The following is a 27,584-nucleotide window of genomic DNA, read 5'->3' as shown; positions in this document are numbered from 1 at the left end:
TAGAAGAAGTAACACATCCAACATTTATATTTTTGTCCTCAGCACATCAACAAGTTAACTTGATACACCAATTTTAGACATTCTGAAGTTATAACTAGCCCTTAAAGCTGAAGTGCAATTTATTTTTTGAAGCACGCAGTTTACCAAAACACTCCTCCTCATGTTTTAATAGTATGACCAGAGCCAAATATTTAACATCTGAAAGGTTAAAAGAAACCTGATATATAACTTCACACATACCAGACTTGTCTCAAACTGCTAAATATGAATTGACATGGCTTGTGACATCCTACCACTCACAATAGCATGCTGCTCAGCCACAGTAACTTCTGCTGGGGTTTTAAATTAAGAGGTTGTAACTTTATCTCTTTGGAGGCTAAATTTTTACATGCCTTACTGAGTCTTAAACGGGGGAAAAAAAAAAGAATGAATGGAGATGTCAGTGCTAAAATACAGATGCTGTATATTAAAAAAACCCCAACAAACAGAAAAGGGCAACTCATGATTAGAGTAACACTTGAATACATAAAAAGCTGTGAAATAAAGGAAGTCTCCTACATTACATGATATTTTATAATGCTTACAATATTGTCAATAAAATGACCCCCCAAAAACACCCCATATCTCTCTCCCTTTTCCAAACAGAGACACCATTGTGTCCTCAAGTTCGTCAAGCTTGTACAAAACCAGAATGACAATGAGAGCTGGGATTCCTCCACCACTGATGGCCACATCTGACCGTAGCATGTGCCGATCCTTAGAGGAGCATTCAATCTAAATGTTTCTGAAGGAATCATAGCAATATTTTGCATTATGGTACACATTTTCTTCTTGACACTGAGTGGATTTGTTGGATACCTCGCAAAAAAGTCTTATAGAAGATAACATACATTACATCAGAGAACTGAGCCACCTATTTAAATAAAGCGCCTTGGTCTTTGGAGTATTTTTTTCAAGAAAGAAATAAAACGAGAGGCAGCCGATTTACAAATTAAAACATCTTGATTTCTACATAAATAAAAGCAGCTGCACAAGAAAAAGATGAAAAGAATATAAATGAGAGAGGAATAGGATAGCTGAAGACAAGGAAAGAACAGTACCCACTATTTGAATGCCACGATGAAAGCTTGGAGAGCAATGATTTCTTGACTGTTGAATTATGAGATAGTGCATTTAATATTACATATCATAGTGAAAAAAGTTAATAAACCAGATGGAAAAGAAAAAAAAAAAATCAGTCCAGTGTTACGGAACCACATGTATTTTATATCACCTTCCACTGTAAGATCATTAGTACATCAAAGCAAATTTTGTCCAAACACCTTAGAACATCTCAGGGAGGTAGAAACTGTATTTACCCTAATTCACAGAATCACAGAATCACAGAATGTTAGGGATTGGAAGGGACCTCGAAAGATCATCTAGTCCAATCCCCCTGCCAGGGCAGGAACACCTAGGTGAGGTTACACAGGAAGGCGTCCAGGCGGGTTTTGAATGTCTCTAGAGAAGGAGACTCCACAACCTCCCTGGGCAGCCTGTTCCAGTGTTCTGTCACCCTCACTGAGAAGAAGTTTCTTCTCAAATTTAAGTGGAACCTCTTGTGTTCCAGCTTGAACCCATTACCCCTTGTCTTACTGTTGGTTGTCACTGAAAAGAGCCTGGCTCCGTCCTCGTGACACCCACCCTTTATATATCATGACTACTTTAGACATGAAATTTTGGGAACTGCATTTGCAATTTACTCCAGTAATTTCAAGTTGAACTTGCTAATTAACTTGATCCTCCTTTTTGTAAAGTTTAATTTATTAGCAGATATACAGTTCTTTCAAAGCACTGGGTAGACTGTAATATGCAAAGAATAAATGCATTACTGTATTTTGCTAGAATTTTTTAGTCTTCAAAAAGACATGGTTAGACTGCATTTAAAAAAAAAAAAGGCACTATCCACTTAAAAAGAAAATCCGTATATCAGTAATAAGGTACTTTTAATTCATTTTTTAAAATATCTGAAACAAGACTAAATGGAATTGTGTTGGGGGTGGGAAGGAAAGTATCATACTACTTATTTTCCTTCCTGGCTTTATGAGTAGATAGTTTTCTTTAAGGTACCACTGCAGATGACTGATTTTTTTTTGTTTGTTCAGAAACAATATTTGTTTTAAATCTCACCAAGTTTTAAAAGTCAAAAGTAGATTCCTTCTACCTTGCAAATTTTTACATAATTCTAAGAGAAGGGAATTATTATGGAAATCCAAGTCGTCAGAAAAAAAAAAGTCAGGATATCCCACATTCAAAGACATTTCACTCGATTTCTGCAGTGCTACCCAGTACAAGTCCAGTCAGATAAGCTCTCCAATTGTAACACAAAGCTCCCAAGATGAGAAAAGCATCCCAATGCACACTCCACAGCAGTCCTTTCAAAGCTGGACCAAGCCTTTTTAAAGCAGGAATCCACGGCTTTACAGCAACAACCCACTGCTAATGGAAGCTTTATCTGTTCTACAGCTTCTTCATTCTTCTTGATGCAAAGCCCATTTTAAGGATTATAATTTAAATTAAATACACAGAGACAATTCTTGGAAATTTCCCTGCGTTGTCTCATACACCTTCTGCAATCCTGGAGGACTGGCCCAGAGGTTTTTCAGTGAGATCACAGAGGGCAAACCACAGGTTATGGGGAAGTACCGTGGTTCATCCCACAAAGGAGACTGACTAAAAGCATGCACAAGGAATACAACAAAAGTCTAACATTTCAGCTTAAAGAGGTGTACGTTTTTAGAGTAAAACCACAAGTTATTTATACAGATTGATTTCACAAGGCAATCCGATCTGGGAAACAGGGGATTTTACTTAGAGCATCTGTGTTCCACATTCTCAGGAAAGAAAATTTAAATAATCCTAAAAAGCTGAAAAAGCTATTTTTATCATAGCCTTTGCAGCTATTTCATGTTTCACTCAAATTGAAAGAGAGCTGAAACAGATATCTTCAATCACATCTGGAAGCAGACCCCAGTACTGTGTGCACTGTCTCAACTAGAACTCAAATTATTCTATTTTAAAAAGCCTAACCCTTAAAAAAAAAAAAAAAAAAATCCCCCCAAGCTCCAGCATTCCTTTTCACATTTTTTTCAATTTGTGTGATGCCAGTTTACATCTAATAAACATGTTGTTTATTATCTTCATTGTAAGCCAGGAGTTTTACCAAGTTACAGCAAGAATCATATGAAGCGCATCATGATTACAAATCCATAACGCATACAGGATCCCTGTGCAGCACCATTAAATCCATTAATCACCATCTTTTCTGTCACAATTATGCTAAGCAATTTCAACTCACCTCTCTCTCTCCTGTTACCATCAATGCAAAAAAGGCAAAACCATAGCGCTTCCGACAAATTCTCAAGGCACCTCTTTTGTTCCCTTTAAATTAAATCCGAATTGGTTGCACGTTCTGCTGAACTGCTAATGCTCTCCACATGTTCCCTGAAAATGTTTTCTATTAGGAATGCCAAACACAGAACAGAAAACTGTAAAATGCCCTTCAAACAATCCAAAGTACCTCTCTTTCTTGAGACTTTAATTTGAACTTATCAGTCACTACTTGCCTAAATGAAGAGCTCAGAGAAACGACCTAATGCCACAATTAAGCTTCCTTTACGAAATATTTTTAATTAGACTCTTAGTGTATTCAGAAACTCCTTTACCAAAAAAGCTGTTCATTTCAAATTTAATGAGATATCGACTAAAAAAAAAAAAAAAACCCACACCACAAAAAAACCACCACACACACGCGCCCCACAAACACAATCAAACAAATAAAGTTTTTAGGAATGAACTTGAGGAGCTTCACAGTGTCTATGGCCATGAGAACTCTACTCCAGCGCTCAGCACACTGCAAACACACATACAGCAGACAGATGCAACACGATAATGGTATTTGTAGGGAGATGCACTGAGACAGTACCAATAACATGGGTTATAGGCACAAGTTTACCTTTGCCCTCAGAGAATGAAACACAACATGGTTTCACATGTTTCCTTAACCGGAACTGCACTGGTTTTTCTACACATCAATACTACACATATAAAACGCCAAACCTCATTTTTTTCCCCATTTCTGTCCATGTATCTTAACTTCTCCGTAACAAAGCATCAGATGCAGATATTGACTCAAGACATGACTTTGTCTTCAGGAAAGCACTGTGGTTTCACTGAAGAGGAACTTGCATCTCAAGCACCTGGAAGGACTGGTCCTACAAGAAGGTTCTATACATGCATAAATAGTTCTGCTGTTATACATGCAACAAGTCCACATAATGGATAACAGAAGGGAAAACTGTACATGGAAAAAAGGACTAGCTGCATACTTCAGCCATTAAAGGACAAATAAAAACAGCTGGCTTCTACTAGGCTCCCAGTTACAAGTAGCTTACAGTTTCCCTCAGGTATCCCAGAACAAAAGGAGCTCAAGAAGATATTTATAACTACATTTCATAAAAGATATTGAGAGAGAGGATGTCAAAGAGACAACCCAAGGAGCTGCGTGGAATTGCTGGGTTATTGGTGCTAAGACTACTGGTTAAAGTAGATGCCTTAAAACAGAGGCTAGAAATGGTTGCCATGCCACATGTTGTATCCCATCTCTGGGAATAATCCACTGTTGAGCACTCATGGAAGGATGGGGAAGAGTGGGCACACTGTACATCACTTAAGCACCATGCCCCAGTAAATCTGCTACTGCCTCTGTTCAAAAGCCAATAGAACGGGGTTATAAAAACAGCCACAATGACTAAAAATGAAGCTATATTATATGGTGAGCAAGACTCTTGCAGTAATATCCTTGTACACTGTTTAGGGACCTAGCTGGTTCAAGCTATGAAACTTAATACACAGAAATATCTGTGCAAATTATTATTTTTAATCTATAGGGAGATAAAAGAGACTTTGCATAAATACATGTAAGAGCTTAACCATTCAAAACCATAATTTTATAATGAAAAACAATAACCAATTGAGGTGTGGTGTTCGGCTGATTTTTCATTTGTTTGGTTTGTGGGGTAGGTGGGTGTTTGTTTCAGTTTTGTTTCCTTAATAGTAAACTGCCAGAAAGGAGAAGTAAAATTTAAAATACACCTCGGAATACTTGCTGACCTTCCAAGCAACAATACTTTGAGCAATCCCAGGTCAATACATGTATCCAGAATTACATCAACCTTCATTATTTGCATTCTTCTTGTGTTACACTGTATGAACACCTGAAGCTTATGTCAAACTTCTTTTGGCAGAATCATTCTAAGTCACTGTCATGTATCCCTGTCCAAAACTCAACCTCAGTATTGAGAGCAACACTCCTGACCTCCCATCACAGGCATAAATGTTTTAAAAGAGAATGTGGGACTCAAAAATTTAGGATAAATACTGCATCCAGATATGTAAGAGCAAATGGTGCATTTTCCCTCAGAGACCACCTGAGATTTTGTGAGAAAACTACCAAGAAGCAATGAACAGACAAATGAAGCCACCGGCACAGACAGAGCTGTCCAAGCAAGGACACAGCCAATAAACCAAGTCACTCTCCAGAAAGAGCGGAGCTTTGAAGATCTTTAAAACTCCACTAAGAGTTGCTTCAACTAAAACCTTCTATTTAGTTTCAGAGGCTAAAGTTTTCGGCACTGTTGCTGTTCTCCCTCTAAATCTACATCCTCATTTACATTGGACTTTCTCAAGGCTTCAGCTGAGCTCTGTAATTGTTAAATACATGCAAGTTAAAGTTACATTAAGAGACAACTAAATACAAACAAGGGAAGTCCTACAGTTCCCAAAAATACCAGAAGGACTTTTCCTCACAAGGTATCAACTCACAATAAATCTAATTTGAATAAAAGGTCAAATTTGACAGATTGTGGGAAAAACACATTTGTCGCTATGATTAAAGGATTGATCTTCCTCCAGTAAGGTCTTTTAGTATCAACAGGTAGAAAAGTACATCTATAATTTTCAATTAGTCACGTTCTATGAACAAAACCGGTTTCAGCAATAGTCTTTTAATATAAAAGAACATTGTAAATATTGCAGTTTGTATTAAAACCACTTAAATTTTATTTATGAAATTACTTTTTAATTAGTTCTGACAACTTAATCAGAATCAAGCCAAGACAGGAAAAGAAGTCGAGTGATATTCAAATGAAAATTTGTTCCTCTGTGCTGCAAGTCTTTAGTTTGAACATGAGACAAAAACTCAAATTGAGAGAAAAAAGAAGAAAGTATTAATGCATTTAGTGAGATGCTTGGGTGACTGGCATGCAACAGGGCAGAAAATACCATTCACTAACAACTTCCATGCTCGAATTATTAAGCTTTATTCCTTCCCTGCCCTGCTTAAAACCAAAAAAACCCAACTCACTTGACATGGGACTTACTTCCCAAGTCTCATAAAATATCAGCCTATATCCTATTAGGATATATATCCTCTGACACTAAAGCCCAATGAATTCCCTGGAGATTTGAAGTCACTAACGATGGAAAACTTTATCTGGACATCTGAACATAAACATGTGTGTATTTACCACAATTTAAGAGTACAACGCATTAGTGAGAAGAAAAAAAAATTTTGGTACAACTTCCAAACAGAAGAGTTTATGACAGGAAAGCTGCTCTTCAGAGCAAAGTAAAACCTTGAATGCAAGGATGAGAGGGGGCTCTGTGGCAAGGGCACCATAGAACAAACCACATCTTCTCATACAGCACTCCTAACTATCTACGAGGGGCTTTGCAGAGTCAGTAACATTGCTAACCACAATGCTTTCCAATGATATTGTGAAGACTGAAAGAAAATAGCCAAAGCAAGACAGTTTTATTCCACATAACACCATCTCAGATTGCTCTAGCTCCTGGCTTCCGCTCCAAATACGTAACCCATCTTAACCTCAAAACCTAATGCTTATATTTCAAAAAAGACGTTAACAGGCAGCTGATGCAAAAGGACACACGTAATGAAGAAAAGTACTCACTGTGACAGTGAAACCACCCTTCTGTTCTGTGAGAAGTTTAACTGCCAGGCACAGGTCACCAAATGAGGCCAGTACTAAGAACTGTAGAGAAACTCCGACCCCCCTAAACTATCGCATCCCAAAATAAGATACATTTGATATGTAGAAATGAAAGAGAAAAGAAACTACATTACATCAAGCTACAGGCTGAAACAAAAGCTTATCCTAGAAATCTAAACTTCAGCAATGGGTTTGGAAATTAGAACCAGATCTTGCATTTGGCTTTTCTACCCATAAAAAACCAAGCCAAAAGCCCGTATCCAAACACACCTCCCTGCTCTAGGAGTTTGAAATCTGGACTCAAGTTTTGCAGCCTGGCTTCCACTGTACTCACCACTGAATGCATTACCAATGCCAGAGAGTAACAGCACCTTCATACACACTTTCATACAAGAACAATTAAAATACGTGCACAGTAATACACACCTAACTGCCCACAGTGAGGTTGAATGCAAACAGATAACAACAAAGCAAACACATATTGAAGCTCAGGACGTGGTGTGCTCCAATTCCTCGATAGCTGCACTCTGGACCAAAATTTTTTACATGAAAACTGTTTTTACAAAACCTCAATCCAGGAAACATATGAAATCTTGTCTTGCTACACTTGTCTGTTTTGCCAAAGATATTCCCAGACCTAACAAGAACAGGCTTCTCCAAGCTGTTCTTAATTTCATTCACATTTATAAAAATCAGCCTAGCCTTTGCAGTGTCGCTGTTTCTCCTTAACACGTAGACTTGCTCTACTGTACTTCCTCAAGCCAATGGTAGCAGAGAAGAATTTGTTCCAGCGTGAGGCAGCCTAGAGATCGCTCTCAATGGGAGGTATTCGAAGAATTCTGTAGGTTGCTTATGCTCAGTTCCAATTCCCAGAAAGGTTGTTTCATAACACATCCTGGGGGCGAGGGAAAGAAGTTTAGTTGCATTTAAAGACTGAATCCTCCGGTAGCAGTAGCACTGCAGAAAAGATATAAAACTTAAACTACCTCCTCCTCCTTTTAAGAAGAGTATCTATGTTCCAACGTTTCAGCTATGATCTCTTGAAACAAGACCAACTACAAGCTAAACATGAGGATGTTGAATCTGCTATAGAGAAGTCAAAAAAAAAAAATGGCAACTGTGGCACATCACATAGGATTGTTTTTATTTTTTTTTAAACCAGCCACCCATAACATCTAGCATCCAGAATATGAGCGTTAGCTTTGCCACCAACACTCAATTAAACACACTGCTCTGCGGAACGCTGGAGAACACATTAACGCCATCACAGCACATCAGCCTCTGTTTATGCAACCTTAAAACTCTTACAGCATGTGCATTATGACTTTCAGTAGATTTTTTTCTTGTGACAGCATTGTTTTAACCAAGGTTTAAGGCATTGACACTGTCATAATGACAAATACACGTCCACTATCTGCAAGATGTGAAGTAGTAAACATTACAGGCTATTAAAATACAGTAGTTAGCTGTCAGCCAACAACTCTTCAGATCCCCTTCCAAATTCAGAACACAGTCTTGTTCAGGCGCACACAAAGGCCATGGCAAGACAGATAATCCAAGATTCTCTAAAGCACCCCAACCATCACACTTCACTGTCAAATTCTATACTTTGCTGTTTAACATACTTTAAGAGTAATGTAAGTAGTATAAGCTAATTTTAGCATGCAAGAAACGCAACAAAGAAATCTATTTATTTGCCATGATCCCTAACTTCGGAAACAGCAAGGCTGATCCGTACTCTCCAGATTTGCTTCTCAGAGATGGATTCTGTTTATTTGTTCTCTTTCAGGCAAGTGGAACTTCACTTACCAATGCAGGCATGGACTCTCACCGACAGTTGGGTCCTCAGAATTATACTGTGCTTCTTGCCCCTCCTAAAAAGAGAACAGAAGAGAAATATATAAGGTGTAGGGAAGAGGCAGAGGAGTTGGGAATGAAGGAGTAAAGTTGAGCCTAGGTAAAACTGGGTAGGGAGTGGGGTGGTGAGGGAAGGTATTATGAGTTATGTCTTTGTTTCTCATCATCCAACACTATTTTAACTGGCAATAAATTAATCTTCTACAAGTCAAGCTTGTTTTGCCTATGACAGTAATTGGTAAGTGACCTCCACATCTGTATCTCAACAAATGAGCTTTTTCATGTTACTATCCCTCCCTTCTGCTGAGGACAAGGAGGGAAGAGAACAGCTGGGTGGGCAGCTGGCCAAGGCCAACCCACCACAAGGACTAGAAATCCATATTAGAGAAGTACCAAGTGATGACAACACATTTTGATTTTCACAGAAATATTTGGAAGCTAGGCATAGTAAAGTATGAAAAGAAAATGCAAGGTCAAACAAGAGGTTTCTTACACTTTCACAAATCTGCTCATGTACCCTAACAGGTCTTGAAAGCACAAAAAAAGATCTGTTTTTCATGCAGTGAGGCAAAATTGAGTTCTCTTTAACTCTGGCACTGTCTTGATTTCATCCTGGTCTTAAACTGAATGACTATCTTAATTAGCTGCTACATTTCTCATTTATTCTTCAGACAAATTACTATTACATGCATCTTTTCAACCGGGACAAGAGCACCATTCTTGATTTCTAGGCACTCCACTCGCAAACTGGCATCAGGACACGGCCAGCACCTGGGCTCAGCACCAAACCTGCTCGTTTGATAGAAGGCAGGAAAGTAAGAAAAGCCAAATGCGTTCCATTTGTACAGCAGGATATTCTCACTCTTTTCTCTGAAGCTATAGATACAATTCTTGGACAACCAGCTCTAGGCAGACCTGCTTGAGCAGGGTGGTTGGTTGGACCAGATGACCTCCAGAGGTCCCTTCCAACCTCAACCCTTCTGCGATTCTGTGAATTTATCATGGGAAAACATGCAAGAGGCAAAAATGTTTTTAGAACATGTTCAGATGCAGCTTAATTTGTGTCATGTGAACCTTAAACCCACTTCTATATAAAAATTAAAAGCAAATTAAAAACCAGCACCATGTTCCTCAGTTATATGAATTATGAGTCTGCTGAAAGATTTCAAGGCCAATCCTTTTCCACAGACACCCAGCAGAATTTCCCACTGGCCGTAACTACATCAGAACAAACCCAGCTATTTTCCAGATAAAGGTTCTTCTCCATTTTGCTATATTCTTGCCCACAGCTGTTTTGAGGAACAAAAAAACCTTTTCATTAATTTCAATAAGAAAAGAACATGTTTAATACCATCTCCCCAAATAAATTTGCAGAGGAAAGCAAGTCAGTGAAGCAGTGACAAATGTTTCAAGGAAAAAAAAAAAAAAATCACTTCCAGAAAAATGTACAAACAAACACACCACACAAAACACACCAGACCCACACATTAACCACCTGAAAAAAATATGGAACTATAGTACCTGGTAATAAAGGACTCAATTCCAGTTTCAGAACAGCAACTTTTCTCTACAGGTTAAAAAAAAAATCTAAAAAAATTAAAAATCAAACTCTAAATGAAATTGTTCTTTGAAGGGTCTGCTCGAACAGCATTAGGATAAATCAGGAAAACTGTGAACTTAATGCTGTAGCTGGTTTGTAGGTCTTCTGAAGCGCCAAGCAGCAACATGCAATTCTGCCACAAGAGTTGCCTGCGGACTCTATTTCAAAGTTTCCTGGAGCAATTCCAGGTTTAGGACTAAGTCTCTGCCCACCTAAACTCCTCCCACTTATTCACATGGACACAACCTTTGCCTGCTCTCGCATCCTGCAGATTGACAACGTCTGCCACTTCCCACAGGACTCCTCTGGAATAGTTAATTTGCAAAGGGCCTGAGCAATTTTTGACAGAGTAGCAAACTTAAAATACTAACATGAACATCTCTTATCTCCTCACTTACACAAGAGTCGTATTCTACTAGGGTACACTGTGCTTCTTTGAAAGACAATAAAATAGAGCATTTCTAAACCTCTCCATTAGTACTTGAGACAAAAGGAAGAAATTTCTCCTATGGAAACAAAAGGAACAAATCTGGGATTAAGGTCTCCATCTGGGACAAAGGACTCATTTTCAATTTCCCTGTGGCCACAGCTTCCTTGCACAGTTGTGAGCAAGTAGGGTAGAACACCACAGAGGTGCCCATGTGTCACATTAAAAGCCTGACCTCAGCTACTCTGAGGATTTGAGTTTAGTTTCTCTGTATCTTGCATCCCCCGCCTGCAAAACAAGGACCGTGACAACTGCCCTTCTCCTCCTTCTCTTAGGACTTGGGCCTTGTTGAGCCCTTAAAAACACTGACGATACTTGAGCACTGCAAAGTTCTCATAAAAGGTTGACGCAAGTGATTTTAAGGGGCGTAGAGACTAAAAATTAGTAGATGTGAGGGGCAAAAGTTGTTTATTACTACGCCATTATTATTCTTCAGAATACAACCTACAGTAAAATATTACAAGTAGCTGTAAATTTTAATCTTTCTCTCTGAATCAAACACTTGACCAGAAGAACATGACTTCAAAAATAAGGAGATGAGATCTAGCGACAAAAGCTTCCAGTTAAATTTCTAGTTAAATTGGTCTCTAAGCAAACATACCTATTTTTTCCCCTCCTAAAAATAGATTGTTGACTTACAGAGGAGAGTTTCAATTAGAAGAAAGCAAAATGTGTTTGTTACTGAAAGGGAAGCATGAACATTCTGCCTGCGCGGCCTCACAGGTGGTCCATTGCTCTGCAGGCTGCCCACAGGCGGTGGGAGCAAACTTACTCAGACCTTCACTGAGCAAGGAACACCAACGGATTTCGCAAGCCGTGCCAACCTGCATCACCCATGGGTATGCCTTCCACTCTATGCTCTCCATACAATTTTTCTTTTCTGACTACTGTGTGACCATATTTTTCCTCCTCTAAACCACAGGATGGGGAGAAGAAGAGGACTGAGGCTTAAAACTTTCAGATAAACATCAGCTAGACATCCTCTATAGTGCTGGAACATGAGGGAAAACAACATAACAATGGTATAGAAGAGTCAGCGCATATATGACTATTAAAGCAAGTGCAAGATCCTTGGGTTCCATGGCCAGGCTGACTAGGGAAGGATAAAACCACACTGCAGTCTGAGCTGTGCAAACCTGTCTGTGAAGACCTCTGCCCACAGCCACAGAACAGGAAGCAGGAGGAGGAGGATATCGATTGTCAGATCTTGCTGTAAGGCTGACAAATAAACACATACAAAAACAACAACAAAATATTGTATGGCATTACATAGTACCTGCATATATTTTCTGTGGGAGCACTTGGAACCTGTAAGTTTGAGGTCCATCTGCTTATTCCAAGAAAGGAGAAGAAAAATGAAAATGAGGACCAGAGTACTGTGGGAGAAGAGATCTCAGGGAGGTGGTGTTGCTATGAAAATGCAGAGATTACAAAAAAGATCATGAAGCCTGAAGTACTTTGAATTACAGGCACTTCCAAAAGATGACCAGCCAAGACCCCTGTAAACTATGCTGCAACTGCTCACATCAAGAAGCCTATTTTATGGGCTCTGAATCAGGCGGTATCAGATCAACCAGGCATCAGTCTACCTTGCCCCAAGCCCCTCTTGAAATAATCAGATATTTTCAGCAAAGCAAACACGACAGGTTACAGATTCAAGCTAAACCAACATCATGGGTTGTTGTCTGTTTCTCCCAAAAAGGGCACAGGCTGGATGAAAACTAACCTCAACTTAGTAACTTTAAAAATGTTTTCAGACTTGGCCAGCATTTAAAGCCAGCCTAACCTGACAACTTATTCTATAACAATTTCGCATTTACTTCTGCCTGATGTAACAACCTATTACGAAAACTTACATAGCGCCGATGCTGCTCTTTGTGAAAAGCTTTCAAAGTACACATGCTTCACATTTTGCTACAGTCTCTCATAGTACTCAGGTTTCTTGGTGGACCATCAACCTTCTCCAATAATCACATCCATGTTTTTCAGGAGTAGTAGCTTAATGAGAACAGCATCCAACAACAATCCCTAAGATCAAGAAGAAGCCACTGACTCCCACAAGAGCAGCCTGAGTAACCACATGTGACCAGAAGCAAATGTGTGGCAACAGACACGCTCTAAAGCGCATTATTTTTGCAACTGGCTTTCACATTTTCATTTCAGCACCTATGCATTTATATCTTCACTTGCACACAGTTTTCAGGGAGTGGTAAATGCTTCTGCAATGCGGTATTGCCCCACAGTCAGTCACTTCATGGTTTAAGGTACTCCACACCAGCAGTGGAAAACCAGCTATTCCTTGTTGAATGCATAAGGGATGAAATTTTTGCCAGAGTTCAAGCACATGAGTCTATCAGGTTTGCCCTGAAAAAGATCTCCAAGCCAGCACACATACAGAATAAGGCAAGTGTTTCTTAACCTGCTATTAATAAGACAGCAAAAATCCTAGGCTTTGATTTTAAAGCTGTTAAGGTACAGTTTGACTGCAGTTTCGATATAACATGCTTCGCCTTTCAATTGCAGACTCAAAAGATGCAAAACAATAAAATTCTGACATTGAAAGAAAATACTGTATAAAAGCCAAGTCTTTTGAAAGGGTGCAAGAGCACACACATGCATGGAGAGAGGAATTAAGAATCTCTCTGAAAGTCATCTGAAAATCTTATCCAAACAAATAACCTTTTTGAAGTTCTTCACAGATCATCATCCAACAATCCAACTGTCATGTTCAAGTTCATGTTGTTCCCATTGAAAAATGGAAACAAAGGAGCTCAGGAAATAAAATAAGTTTTTAAAAGTCTTTTAAATGCTAAGATTCACTTCCAATACACTTCAAATGGCTCACAGCACTAGTAACCCTTTCTGGTTCATGACAGGTAGTTGGAGGCAAACACACTTACTCATTTTCAAATTAAGTCAGTGGAATTCCCTTTCTCACTTCAGTTTTTCCATCTAAAAACTTAGCGTGAAGTCAGAATGCATCTGCATCCTGTTCTTGCGATGCACTTGCAAGTCATCTAATTATTTAACATAGTGGTTTTATTCAGAGCATTCCTGGACCATAACACACTTACTGAAGTAACCATCATTTGAAATGAGTAGATAAAAAGAAACAGACAGAGGCTATTCAGACATCTGTTCACACTTCATAAAAAAATAAGAATAATTAAAACTTGACTAATCCAGGTAGAAGTAGTCCCAACTGCATATTCCCTAAACAAAAACTGAGTAGGCAAAATCTTGCATATTACTAGTGTAAACAACAGTATGCAAAGGAACAAAGTATGCTGAGACTTGACAAGATTTTTCCCCTGTGGATTATTCCAATGTCATGGTCTCTGTTTGCCAACATGAATTTAACAATTAACTGCGTTATTCCCTGCTAACAACCAATATACCACGCAAAAGGTTACACGTGAATGCCAACGAGAGGACGAGCACCATAGGTGACACACCCTTGCCCATGTAACTCTGCAAATACGGACAAAATACAGACTGTCACAGCGAGGTGCTGGGCTTTTACACCCACCTACTCTTCCTAAGCACAAAATTTACTAGGCAGAGTTTCCGTCTTTTTCTTCCCCTTTTTAAATGGAAAATAAACAGGATAGAAGAAGAAGAGGGAAGAAAACAAGAAACTCAAAAGGGTTGAGTAAAACATTCAAGAGATTCACCAAGTATGCCTCATAAGCCACATCAATACTACCTAATTATTTATTACTAATGTATTTTAAGTATATGTCTGTAAAGGTCTGGGTGGAGACTTCTGTGTACCTTACCACAAGGCAATGATTTTTGCCAGAAGACAATGAATCACTTTCACACACTGTGAAATGCAGCGAATGAAAATGGGGGAACATTTGTTCCATTTGTCCTTTTTAGTAGTTTCTGTGCAAGTAAACATCAGAAGCTGGAAAATCAGAATCCCCTTCCCACCCTTTTCCCCTGCTTTCTGAATCATCATGCTGGTTATTTGTCAGTTGTCAATTGCTCAATTTCCACACATTAAAACAATTACCTTCTAAGAGCCCCTAAAATATTTAAGGGCTTACTTCTGCCTCCCCGGTCAGTAAGTGACCATTTTTCAAGAGTTTTCCTTAAAAATGAACAAAGCTGTGTCCCTTGCCACTCCAAAAGATCAACCCATATATAATTGTTTTCAGCAGGAAGTTTATCCTGTCATTTTGTGAAACACTGATAGCATCATCACTTCAATCTCCACCATATAATTTTGCATTAAGAAGACACAAACTTTATGAGCTAGCAAATGGTGAAGAGATTTGCATTAGAAGTGCTATATTAACAATAATATTGCTTCTAGGTAAAACAAAAACAAGAGGCTTATTTTCTCACTTCCTTTCAACTTTGCATCACATTCTTCTATAGAGATGACATGTCACTTGACCAATGCTTAGCAGTTCCTCGTTTATATACTTCCCACCACTGTCAGTAGCTCTCAGACTCTGGCTGCACGTTCCTCTCAAGCATCTTTACACTGTGTAACTTCTGGTCATGTGGTTTTGCTATCATCCGCACTTTGAAGTTCATATTATATTTGGATTTTCGTTTAAAACCTCCGTGCACTTGGATCAATAGGTGCCGTGGCGGGGGGGGGAATTAAAAAAAAATAAAAATTCAGTACTGAGAAGCTACAGGAAAAAGAGACTGGGTCACTTGGTGCTTCTGCCTCTTCAGGCAAAGGGTTCCTCCGGCACTCCCAGTCACATCATGGGACCCACAGTTGTGGTTCCAGGAGAACAAAATGTCAGATCATCTCCGTTAGAAAAATTCCAGAGTCACAGAGCAGAGCAAAGGGGACCTGCAAAATCACTTCATTCTCACAAAGATCCTAACAAATAGTATCAAAAAGAGCTCCAATTTTTTCATAATTAAAATAATAAAACTGACTTATTAAATAGTTTGGAAGAAGTAGTTTTAATAGTTTTTCATAAACCTCCCTTCTACTAGAAATCATTCTCTAATACCTTGAGGAAAAACAACCCTATCTTTTACAATTTTCCAATGTAATTGATGGCACTAAAAAGATAACCTGAAGAAGAGATTTCCCAATGCAGCACAGAACACACTTCAAAGTGACGTCCTACTGGATTAATTGGCCAATTATGCTCTTTCTCAGGATGTGGTCGGTTTAACTAGACTCAGCAAGAACTATTTTAAAACTGTCCTACTTTGCAGTAGGACATGCATTTGTGTATGTAAGTATATAAAAATAAATTCTACTTTGCATTGATCAATATGCTTCCTTGGGTCTCCCTCAACTTCGTGGAAATTTTCCATCAGTATCATATTTGGCAAGGGTTCCTTCAGAGCTTGACATACAAGCTCTTAAAACAAAATGCTTTTCCCTCAGGCCACTTATTTCTCCATATTAATTCAATTTAGGAAATGGGATTTGCATTTAGTGTTGGACCATCAATGCCTTTTGCCAGCAAGCACAATTACTGAGTAGCAAACGTGAAATAAATTAATATTTTGCTGTACTGCTGTGGTCTTAACCCTGGCAGAGGTCACTATTTTTCACAGCTTCATTACTGGAGATCCTGGGCTAGTCACAGATTTGCAGAGGTATAAGCTGTTAGTTCACCACTGGAGGTTAAACTGGAGACAATTATTTTTATCAGGAGCGGATTACTACCTCAGTTTAGTCAGTGATAAAACAAACAAACACACACACACCAAGCACACAGACAGATTAACTCCCATGGGATAAACAGAGCGTGAGCTTGCCTATACAAGTCTACTTTTGTGTTCACCACAGAGCAGGAGCACGCACATGAATAGTTGCCGTGGAATAGGAAGTGTAACAAGTTCACAGCTTTTACAAATTATGCAGCACAAACTCATTTGGCTGCCTGCACGCTCGGGGCAATTACACTGCAATTCTGCAGCCGTTTGCAAGCTGCACCGGCAGACGACGGGTGCACCCGGCAGTGAGGGGGTTCCAGATTTGGAACCTCAAATCGATGGTTTTACTCACAACGGGAGGCGAGTTCAGGACGGTCCTACAGCACTTTCTGGCAGCCCTACCTGAAGTCTTGCAGATGATCTGTTTATGGAGAAAGGAAAGGATTTCCTCCTCGTCAGTTGAAGAGAAACACATTTCCAAGCCTTGAGAGCTGCTCACTTGGCTTATAACCTCATCATCGACAAGGAGGGCAGAGTGCAAACACAGCTATTAAGGAGCTTCAATGTTAATAAAATTAAATGTTTTTAAATAAAACATCTGGCATTAGCTGCTTCTATACGCTGTTTTTATTTAAGTTTCTACTCTGAAATATTGGACTCAGCTATTTTCACATGTAAACCTGAATGCCAAATTAGACTATCTTGAAGGTTGTCCTAGGAAAAACTTCAAGAATTATTCACCCACTTTTTGGCTTGGCACTTTATTTGGTACATAATGGGCTGGGAGAAAGATAAGCACAACAGTATTTTTGCAATACATTTTGCACTGGAAATCATTTTTGAAGAAAAGCGCTCTTATTGCATTCATTTGCCAGTGGTAAATCACTAAAATTCAAAAATAGCAAATCTTCAAATGTTTCCATAGATGCCTTTGTATAGATGTAGATTTTTCCCCTTGACAACAGAGACCTATGAGTAAACTCTGGGGTAAAGCAGGGGAGAAGGAGACACAGCTGTTTCAGTATTGACAACCACAAGCTATAAAATCATGAGTCAAGCTCTCACAAAAGCCCAACAGAAAAACACCCTCACCAAAAAAATATCCACAAGACAAAAATCAGACCACAGACCATTTTAGTGCTTGAGATCTGAGGTGCTGCCCAACACCCCAAAAGCCTCCATGAGCTTTTGATGCTACTCTCAGGCACATGTGTTAAGATGACTGGGTCCCTCCACATTTCACAAGCATTAACTCCAAGAGCTGCCCATGACCTGCCTCAGGTCAGGTCTTCCAGTCCCAGTCTCCTACTCTCCCAAAACCAAAACCATGCAAAGGGGAAAGAGCTTGTGAAACAATGACCTGCCTCCTCCTCCAACCCAGGGAAGATGCCCTGTGGACACTGGCTGCTTCTCAGCTAGAAGAACACCACACAGTCTGGAAGACTGGGAGAAGAGCAAAACCAACTCTGCTTCCCTTTGAAGGGGATGTCAGCACACCAATGAAGGAGAGACTACACAGTCTCTCATAACTTTTCTGTAAGACACTTGCCTGCAGGTTCTCTGCCTCAACAGGAATGAAGCTGCAAGGTGCATTGACTGCACCTCCATTCAATGTCCCCAGGCTTAAATGGTGTGAATTTTGGGGCTACCCTATGCATGGACATGAGTTGGACTCTGTGATCCTTGTGTGCTCCTTCCAGCTCAGGACATTCTATGATTCAACTACAGACCACAGACACTTCTGATCACTGCAATTTCTGTGTTTACAGCCACCCTCCAGCTCCCTCCTGGTCAGCCCACCAAATTGGGTGACCACAGATTTTTGTGACTTCTGATGTGAGCAAAGTACCTTTGTAGTCTCTGACCTAGACATTTGCAGAAGATATTTACGTCCACACCACCAAGTCAAGCTTTAAAACTGAGAGTACATGAGAAAACAGGCCTTGGTCTGCAGTAAAGTTTATTCAAGTTTACTATTATTTAATCAGAGACTTGTTTTCTAAATACATTTTACATTCACACAATTGTATCCATTCTTTAACTACTAAAGCAGTGGCATTTTACTACTGGTAGAAAAGCTTAATTTGACAACCATCACCTTCACAAGATATCTTGCCAAGATCTACTGACAAGAAATCCTTACATCAAAACTGATCTATAATTTGTGTGGTGGAACATTAGTGTTAATTGTCTCCGTGCTACTTCAAGGACACAGCCTTCAAAGTCACATGTCTCATTTGTCAGGCTCTATGAAATAAATGCACATTTGCTTAATTATTCTTGATTACATGCTCTGGAAGCACGAATGCACAGAGATGCCTTGCCTGTTGCTCTGAGGCAGGGGAAGCGTATGGGACCTCTTATGTTATTTTACTGTAAAGGAATATCGCAAGATAACTACAAAAATGAATTTCTGCAGTTCCACCTAAAGATTAATTTCAACATTCTAATGATTTTTTTTCTTTTCTAAACAAAGACATTTTATTAGTATTAAAAATTAAGCAGTGGAAAAGCTGCACAAAGTTTTGAAAACATGGGTCGTAATAGCTGTTGTCCTCAAAATTTCGGAGTGAGAGGATTAAAAAAGCACCACATTAGCCATCCAGAAAAACAATTTATTTCATTGGAAAGGTGAAAACTTAATCTTTATGGCTATTTATTTTGCAACAATTAAGTTTTATCTAATCATTCACTTCAAAAGATGGTTCAACATTTTAATCTGATACATTTCAGACCAGAATACTGCTACCCTGTAGAAAGTCTTCTACCTTCCAAAATTGACCATAACCTCTCAGCTATATGACAACCTGGATACATCTGGACTCTAACCAAAGCGCATGAGAGACAGCAGGAGGGTCTCACTAGGGAAATCCTTGAACACTCCAGGCTGTTCAAGGCCTAATAGCACAGAGATCAAAAGCAGCATCATTCAGGTCACTCTGTGGCTCAGCCCAACACATCATCACGTTCCTCTACAGCTCTGAGCCTTTCTAGTCCTTGCAAATGGATATGTATGGATGATGGGATGTGACGTACTAAGAGCACCTTAAGCAAAACAAAGAAAGGCTTCCACACCCCACTTGCTCTAAGTGTGCACTGGTTTCCCAAACTAATTCAGTCTTCTTGATCAGAGTTCCTTGTTTGTTTGTTTGTGTTTTGTTGGGGTTTTCCAGTTTGCTGATTTTGGAGTAGTGAGGGGTTGTGTTTTGTCATTGTTGTTGGGGTTTATTTGCCTTTTTTTTTTTTAATTTGTTTTGGGTTTTTTCGGTGGGCTTTTGGTTTTGTTTGGGTTTTTGTTTGTTTTTTCTTTGCTGAATGTTTTTGTGACCATCCATTTTTCAGATTCAGCACTTGGTCAGAAATCAAAATATTCAGATGAAATAATGCATTTTTCAAAACATAAGTAAATCATTGCAATGAGCAGCCACAGGCTCTACTGTTTGCAGCAACACCATGACAATCTCCCCCAGGCACATCCCTTATCTTTCTTGCTGTTGGGACTGAGAAACATTATGGAAACAACATCAACATAAAACATGGAGAGAAAGTTGCCATAAGTTGAAACCATCTTCCAACAGTGAACTAATAAAAATACACTGTCCAAACTAATTTAAAAAAAAAAGTCAGCATAGCATCTGCTAGGTTGCCGTACTGCTTCAAGAAATGAGCCTCTTCATTTTTATTAGACAAAACCCAAGTTAACCTTTGAATTTGTCCCCAACTTCCTCAAGGAAAAAAGGGATTAAAAGTTTTCATTCTCACAACTGTGTGAATGAAAGCCAGCAAGAAATATAGTACATAAGCAGGAAAATAATATTAAAGATCTCTGCCAGACTCCGTTGCCCTCAAACAGAGTCTGAGTCGAGCCCAGAATGAACAGCAGCATTGAGGGAAAATGTCTGGCATCCAGTTTAAATGGGACTTGCCCAGCAAAAATGGTTTGGGACAGGTCGTCTAGAAGGAATGCAAAAATATCAGTGTCGAGGTGATTTGTCAAAAGTACTTTAAAAAAATCTGCTGAACAGAAATTTTGAAAAAGTATTCCCTGAGGAAATCTCCATTGCTTGCAGCACGCTGTCTGAAGAAGCTTTAGTGTTCTGCAGTTACAGACTGTGTTACCTTGTGGGCTACCATTAGGTCCTGTTAAGACATGCCCATAAAAAGAACTTGAGCAATCATATGGTAATTTAAATACATAAACTTCTCCACAATTCTTGCTCTCTCTATAAAATCACACATACACAAAGGAAAAGAGCATTTACCTGTCATGGACACACTAACAAAACATCCAGCCCACCTAAACTACCTCCACATTACCTCCTCACACAATGAAGCATCCACAAAGTAACTTGTGTTGCGAGTAAAGAAAAATCAAAAACCAACCAAACAAAACCCAACAATGATTAAAACCACATGCACACAAAAAAACAAACCACAACACACAAAAAGTAAACAAACCATGAATGCACACCAGACTTGAAAAGAAAGACAGTTTTCCTAGATACTCTTATTGACCTGTTTCCTGGTCATGACACCTTCTGCAGGGCCAACATCTCATTGCTTGGCCAGCTGTTCATCTTGACTGTCCCGAAAAAAAAGAGGAAAAAAAACCAAAAAACCCCCATAAAAAACAACAAAACAAAACAAACAAAAAAAGCAAAACCAAAACCCAACAACAACAAAAAAAACCCCACCACACACAACACAACACACCATATAAAACCAACTCTATTCTCTCAAATCCCACAGCTATTTGCAAAGGTCCAAAGAGCAGCAGCGAGAGCTGTGGACACAGGAAAACGGTCCCAGTCCCATCCCCGTCCAAGTTTTGCTCAGAGTTAGCCATGCAGGCTAAGGCAGCACATGTGTTGGGTTTTCTTCTTCCCTAAACAGAAGTTTAGATTGTGCTGGAGTGGACAGCTACTACCAAAAGCCTCTTTGCACCATATACAGTTACAGAAGATAGTTCATTTGAAATTCACAGAGAATCACAGAATGTTAGGAATTGGAAGGGACCTCGAAAGATCATCTAGTCCAATCCCCCTGCCAGAGCAGGAACACCTAAATGAGGTTACATAGGAAGGCGTCCAGGCGGGTTTTGAATATCTCCAGAGAAGGAGAATCCACAACCTCCCTGGGCAGCCTGTTCCAGAGTTCCGTCACCCTCACTGAGAAGAAGTTTCTTCTCAAATTTAAGTGGAACCTCTTGTGTTCCAGCTTGAATCCATTACCCCTTGTCTTACTGTTGGCTGTCACTGAGAAGAGCCTGGCTCTGTCCTCGTGACACCCATCCTTTATATATTTATAAACATTAATGAGGTCACCCCTCAGTCTCCTCTTCTCCAAGCTAAAGAGACCCAGCTCCCTCAGCCTTTCCTCATAAGGGAGATGCTCCACTCCCTTAATCGTCTTCGTTGCCCGGCACTGGACTCTCTCCAGCAGTTCCCTGTCCTTCTTGAACTGAGGGGCCCAGAACTGGACACAATATTCCAGATGAGGTCTCACCAGGGCAGAGTACAGGGGAAGGAGAACCCCTCTTGACCTACTAACCACCCCCCTTCTAATACACCCCAGGATGCCATTGGCCTTCTTGTCCACAAGGGCACAGTGCTGGCTCATGGTCATCCTGCTGTCCACCGGGACCCCCAGGTCCCTTTCCCCTACACTGCTCTCTAACAGGTCATTCCCCAACCTATACTGGAACCTGGGGTTGCTCCTGTCCAGATGTAAGACTCTACATTTTCCCTTGTTATATTTCATTAAATTTTTCCCTGCCCAACTCTCTAGCCTGTCCAGGTCTCGCTGGATGGTGGCACAGCCCTCTGGCATGTCAGCCACCCCTCCCAGTTTGGTGTCATCAGCAAACTTGCTGATAGTACACTCAATTCCCTCATCCAAGTCATTGATGAATATATTAAATAATACTGGTCCCAGAACTGACCCTTGAGGCACTCCACTAGATACAGGCCTCCAACCAGACTCCACCCCATTGACCATGCCTCTCTGGCTTCTTTCCTTCAGCCAGCTCACAGTCCACCTCACTACCCTATCGTCCAGTCCACACTTCCTCAGTTTAGCTGTGAGGATGCTGTGGGAGACGGTGTCAAATGCTTTACTGAAGTCAAGATAGACCACATCCACCACTCTGCCATCATCAATCCACCTTGTTATGTCTTCATAAAAGGCTATGAGGTTGGTCAAACACGACTTCCCCTTGGTGAAGCCATGTGGACTGCCCCTGATGACCCTCTTATCCTTGATATGCCTTGAGATGGCACCAAGGATAAGGTGTTCCATCACCTTTCCAGGGATGGAGGTGAGGCTGACCGGTCTATAGTTACCCGGGTCCTCCTTCTTGCCCTTTTTGAAGACTGGAGTGATATTTGCCTTCCTCCAGTCCTCAGGCACCTCTCCCATTTCCCAAGATTAGGCAAAGATGATGGAGAGTGGTCCAGCAATGACTTCAGCCAGCTCCCTCGGTACCCGCGGGTGCATCCCATCTGGACCCATGGATTTATGGATGTCCAGATTGCTTAACTGGTCCCTAACCCAGTCCTCATCAACTAAGGCAAACTCCTCCACTGCCCTGCCTTCTTCTGGGGCCTCAAGGGTACGGGGCTCCTCAGGACAGCCTCCGGCAGAGTAGACAGAGAAGGCATTCAGTAACTCTGCCTTCTCTGTATCTTCTGTCACCAGGGCACCCACCTCATTCATCAGTGGGCCTACATTGCCTCCGGTGTTAGTTTTATCTGCCATGTATTTGAAGAAGCTCTTCCTGTTGTCCTTGACCCCTCTCGCCAGGTTTAACTCTAAGGAGGCCTTAGCTTTCCTAGTTGCCTCCCTACATCCTCTAACAACAGCCTTATATTCTTCCCAAGTGGCCAGCCCCTCCTTCCATGATTTGTAAACTCTCCTCTTCCACTTGAGTTTGCCCAGCAGTTCCCTGTTTAACCACGCAGGTCTCCTGGCTCCCCTCCTTGACTTCCTGCGCGTCAGGATGCACTGATCTTGAGCTTGGTGGAAGCAGTCCCTGAATGTTAACCAACCATCTTGGGCCCCTTTACCTTCTAGCAGCCTTGCCCACGGGATTTCCCCCAGCAATTGTTTGAAAAGGCCAAAGTTGGCCCTGCTGAAGTCCAGGGTTGCAATTTTGCTTGCTATTCTGCTCCCGCCACACGAGATCCTGAACTCCACCATCTCATGGTCACTGCAACCAAGGCAGCCCCCCACCTTTACTGCTTCATTCAGACCCTCCTTGTTAGCGAGGACGAGATCCAGCAGCGCACCTCTCCTAGTCGGCTCCTCCACCATTTGCATCAGAAAGTTATCGTCAATGCACTGGAGGAACCTCCTAGACTGATGCTGGCTGGCTGAGTAGTCCTTCCAGCAAACATCAGGGTAGTTAAAATCCCCCATAACAACCAGAGCCTGTGACAGTGAGGCCGCTCTCAGCTGCCCGTAGAAGGCCTCATCAACATCCTCACTCTGATCTGGTGGCCTGTAATAGACTCCCACAACAGTGTCACCCCTGCCAGCCTGCCCCTTAATTCTCATCCACAGACTCTCAACTCGCTCCTCAACCGCACCTGGACAGTACTCAGTACATTGTAGTTGCTCTCTCACGTAAAGAGCAACTCCACCACCACGCCTGGCTGGCCTGTCTTTCCTGAAAAGGTCATAGTCATCCATGACCACATTCCAGTCATGTGAGTTGTCCCACCATGTCTCTGTAATTGCCACCAGATCATAATCTCCTGACCGAACGCAGGTTTCTAACTCCTCCTGCTTATTCCCCATGCTGCGCGCATTGGTGTACGGGCACTTTAGGGAGCGAGCTGAGTACAATGATTTCACCCTAGGGGTCTGGGGGGCCTCCTGGTTTTTATGGATTCCAGCGTGTTGCCCCACTGATGCAAGCCCAGCCACAACCCCGTCCCCCTTCGAATCTAGTTTAAAGCCCTCCAAATGAGCCCTGCTAATTCCTGTCCCAGCATCTTTTTACCCCTGTGGGATAAACCTTTCCCAAATACCACTGACCGGACTGGTGTCTTACAAAACCAGCCGTTATCAAAGAACCCAAAGCCCTGCCTGTAGCATCAGTCTTGAAGCCAGTCATTTATGGACTTAATTTTTCTATTCCATCCCACGTCATCACCCGGAAGTGGAAGGAGTGAAGAGAAGATAACCTGAGCCCCAGACTCTTTCACCATTCGTCCCAAGGCCTTGGAATCTTTCTTCATTTCCCTCAGGCTACAGGATGCAGCTTCCTCCCCATCTGTCTGGAAGATCAGCAGCGGGCAGTAGTCCGTTGGGCGCACCAGGTTGGGGAGCGCCCCAGTGATGTCCCTGATCCGGGCTCCAGGTAGGCTACAAACTTCCCGATGCTGAGGGTCAGCTCTGCATATCGGGCCCTCCGTCCCTCTCAGAAGGGAATGGCCTACTACAATTACCCTTCTTTCTTTTTTATCGGAGGCAGTCTTGAGGCGTGGAGTCAATCGCCTCTTCCTATGTGTCTTCTTCAATATCCAGGGCCTCAAACTTATCACGGAGGGGCACCTGGGGAAGCAAAGCAGGTAGGGAGGGGGGCTGCCCGTGATGCCTAACTGGAACTTGCTTCCAACCCTCCTCGGCTTTTGGGTTCCCTACTTCTGCCCAACAGTGACAGGGCAGGGGCTGTCTCAGATCTTCCCTCTCTCCCCAACAGGGCAGGGGGTCCATCACCTTTTGGGGGGTTCCCCCTTGGGGCCTTTCTGCCTGGCACGCCAGGGAGTTACTCCACCAGTCGATCTCCCTTTCACACTCCCTAATGGACCTCAGTGACTCAATCTCCTCCTGAAGTTTTGCAACCATGACGAGCAGATCTTGCACCTGCTCACACCTCACACAGGCTGAATGCTGCCTCCCTCCCCCGGCAGCAGCAGGCTCTGGCACTCCCTGCAGCCGGACACCTGGACAGCCACGGTTCGAGGCAGTTGCTCTGTCTGAGTCGACACAATATGAGCTCATCTGTTTACTATACCTGTTATTTACAGATACACGTCATACACCTCCAGCGTAACTGCCACCACCCTCTTTCCTCTTGAAGAAAATTCTGTATTTTTCAGTGTGTTCATCCAATCCTTCAAAGAGAAAAGAGATGCCCGCAGCCTCTCACACCAATATAAGTTTGCAAGACTGTTTCCCACATGGTTTATTTATTTATCTACAAGTCTCCTATCAGCAGTGTGTTAAAAAAAAAAAAAATCTTCACAGCTTTGCCTGAGCAAACATGAACACTTGGTAAAAAGATGCTGAAAACAGCTAGATTGCAGGACATGCTGGTCACTCATACTAGGTGTTTCCACAGTTGAAGACCTAAAATTTTAAAAATACCATGAATATCCAGCAACTAAATCCATCATTGAGAGTTCAGCAAGCTTCAGTGACCCCGATGAGCACAGCAGCCTTGGCAGGGCAGAGAGGTAGCCTAATCTCCGAAAATTAAAAGCTTTGAAGATTAAGAGCAGGACCTTGAAATGACCCAGAGAGAAAGAGAGAGGCTAAGTGGTTTCTGTGACCAGTCTCTCCCAGGCAACAGGCTGCTGCTCAGTCCCTACCATCCGCAGCCAGCAGCTCCAGCTCAGGAACGTTCCAGCTCAGCTCCTTGGGCTCTTCAGGGGTGAAAGATCAGAGCTGCAAGGCCCAAGAATGGAGTTTAGTTTGCTAGAAAACTGGGATGGAGGGAGATGTTCCTGACTGCATTCATCACCCTATGTTTAGAATATTCTCTTTTTCTGGCAAACTTCATAGGAGTTACATTTACCTTGAAGTGATGATGTTACCAAGTCAGACAGAAAAGCTATCACATGGATTTCTAGAGTTCTGGTTGATCTTGTTATTTTCTTCCCATTGTCTCGCAAAACAGACAAAAATGGGATTCAGAAATGCAGCTGAATCCTTACCAATACTGAAGACACCAAGTTCATTGCATTTCACTGGCTAACTTCCTGCTTTACACCCTAGGACATCCTTTACCTTTTTCACAGCACCATAATCACTGATTTGCTTTCAGCTCACAGTTCCCAAAAATGTCAGATCCTTTCCTACCAAGTTGCTGACAAGTCAGGTGTTGCCCCTTTCTTCATTTTCTGCCTGACCAGTACCTGCTCGTCCTCTAGCCAGTTACTCCTAAATGCAAGGTTTTATACTTCACTGAGCTGCATCCACCACCACAGAGCAAAGCGCTAGGAGTTCAGGGCTCCAATCTGCAAGTTATTTGGTATGTGCAGGTAGGGGATATGGAACCAAACACCCTCAACCTCCTAACAAGCAAGTTAAAGCACAACCCCTGCACTGCAGGTTAAGCACAAGCTAGGATTATCCAAGGGAAGTATAACAATTGTACCTACAGGCACCTCAGAAAAGCTGCTCAGGGGAGCACCATCCACCCAGACAATCACCCCCTCTTCCCCCTGCAGCAGGGTACACGTCTTTTTGTGCTCATGTGTCATTCACTCACTAATTTACTCCCCAAACTACCCCTCATTCCTCCTTCCTCCCATTCTCACCACTTCAGCTTTTTGCAGCTACCACCACCTGCATATTTTATCGTAAAGGTAGGAAAGCAAAGTCTGAAGGAGGACTGTAGTGGGAAGACAAATAAAGATGTGTCACAACAGCGACAGTGAATGGCAGCATCTAACACAGCCGGTCCTGGTGTCACACCTGAGGCAGGCAGCTGAAACATGAACACACAACATGTCCTACTGAGCCACCGTTACCGGAGGGACAGCTTCAGAGAGCAGGGTAAAGACCAGTGAAGATGAGGGCTACATATATGACACCAACAGTCGCAATAGGTGTTCTCTTTCATTTCACAAAACACATTTCAAAAGATAATTACAATAATAATTTGTAGTCCAAGCTTCTGTGATGCACCTTAGTACACCCAGTTTCATACCTCGCT

General features: G+C 41.5%; 1 protein-coding gene across 9 annotated transcripts in view; it reads right to left on the bottom strand.

Moving 5' to 3' along the window:
- Positions 1-27,584, bottom strand: part of FHOD3 (formin homology 2 domain containing 3) — a 399,651-nt gene that overhangs the window by 333,668 nt on the left and 38,399 nt on the right. For all 9 annotated transcript variants that reach the window (XR_010605872.1, XR_010605873.1, XR_010605874.1 and 6 more), the window contains exon 3: positions 8,859-8,923. Coding sequence is in view for 6 of the 9 variants with exons in the window: in XM_065630338.1 (XP_065486410.1) it covers positions 8,859-8,923 (65 nt within the window). In the remaining 3 variants the exon portion in view is untranslated. The remainder of the gene's footprint in view (positions 1-8,858; positions 8,924-27,584) is intronic.

Source organism: Caloenas nicobarica, chromosome 2 (assembly GCF_036013445.1).
Source record: "Caloenas nicobarica isolate bCalNic1 chromosome 2, bCalNic1.hap1, whole genome shotgun sequence".
NCBI classification, from domain to species: domain Eukaryota; kingdom Metazoa; phylum Chordata; class Aves; order Columbiformes; family Columbidae; genus Caloenas; species Caloenas nicobarica.
The sequence above is the reverse complement of the archived record's forward strand: the minus strand, read 5'-3'. Positions and strand labels throughout refer to the sequence as shown.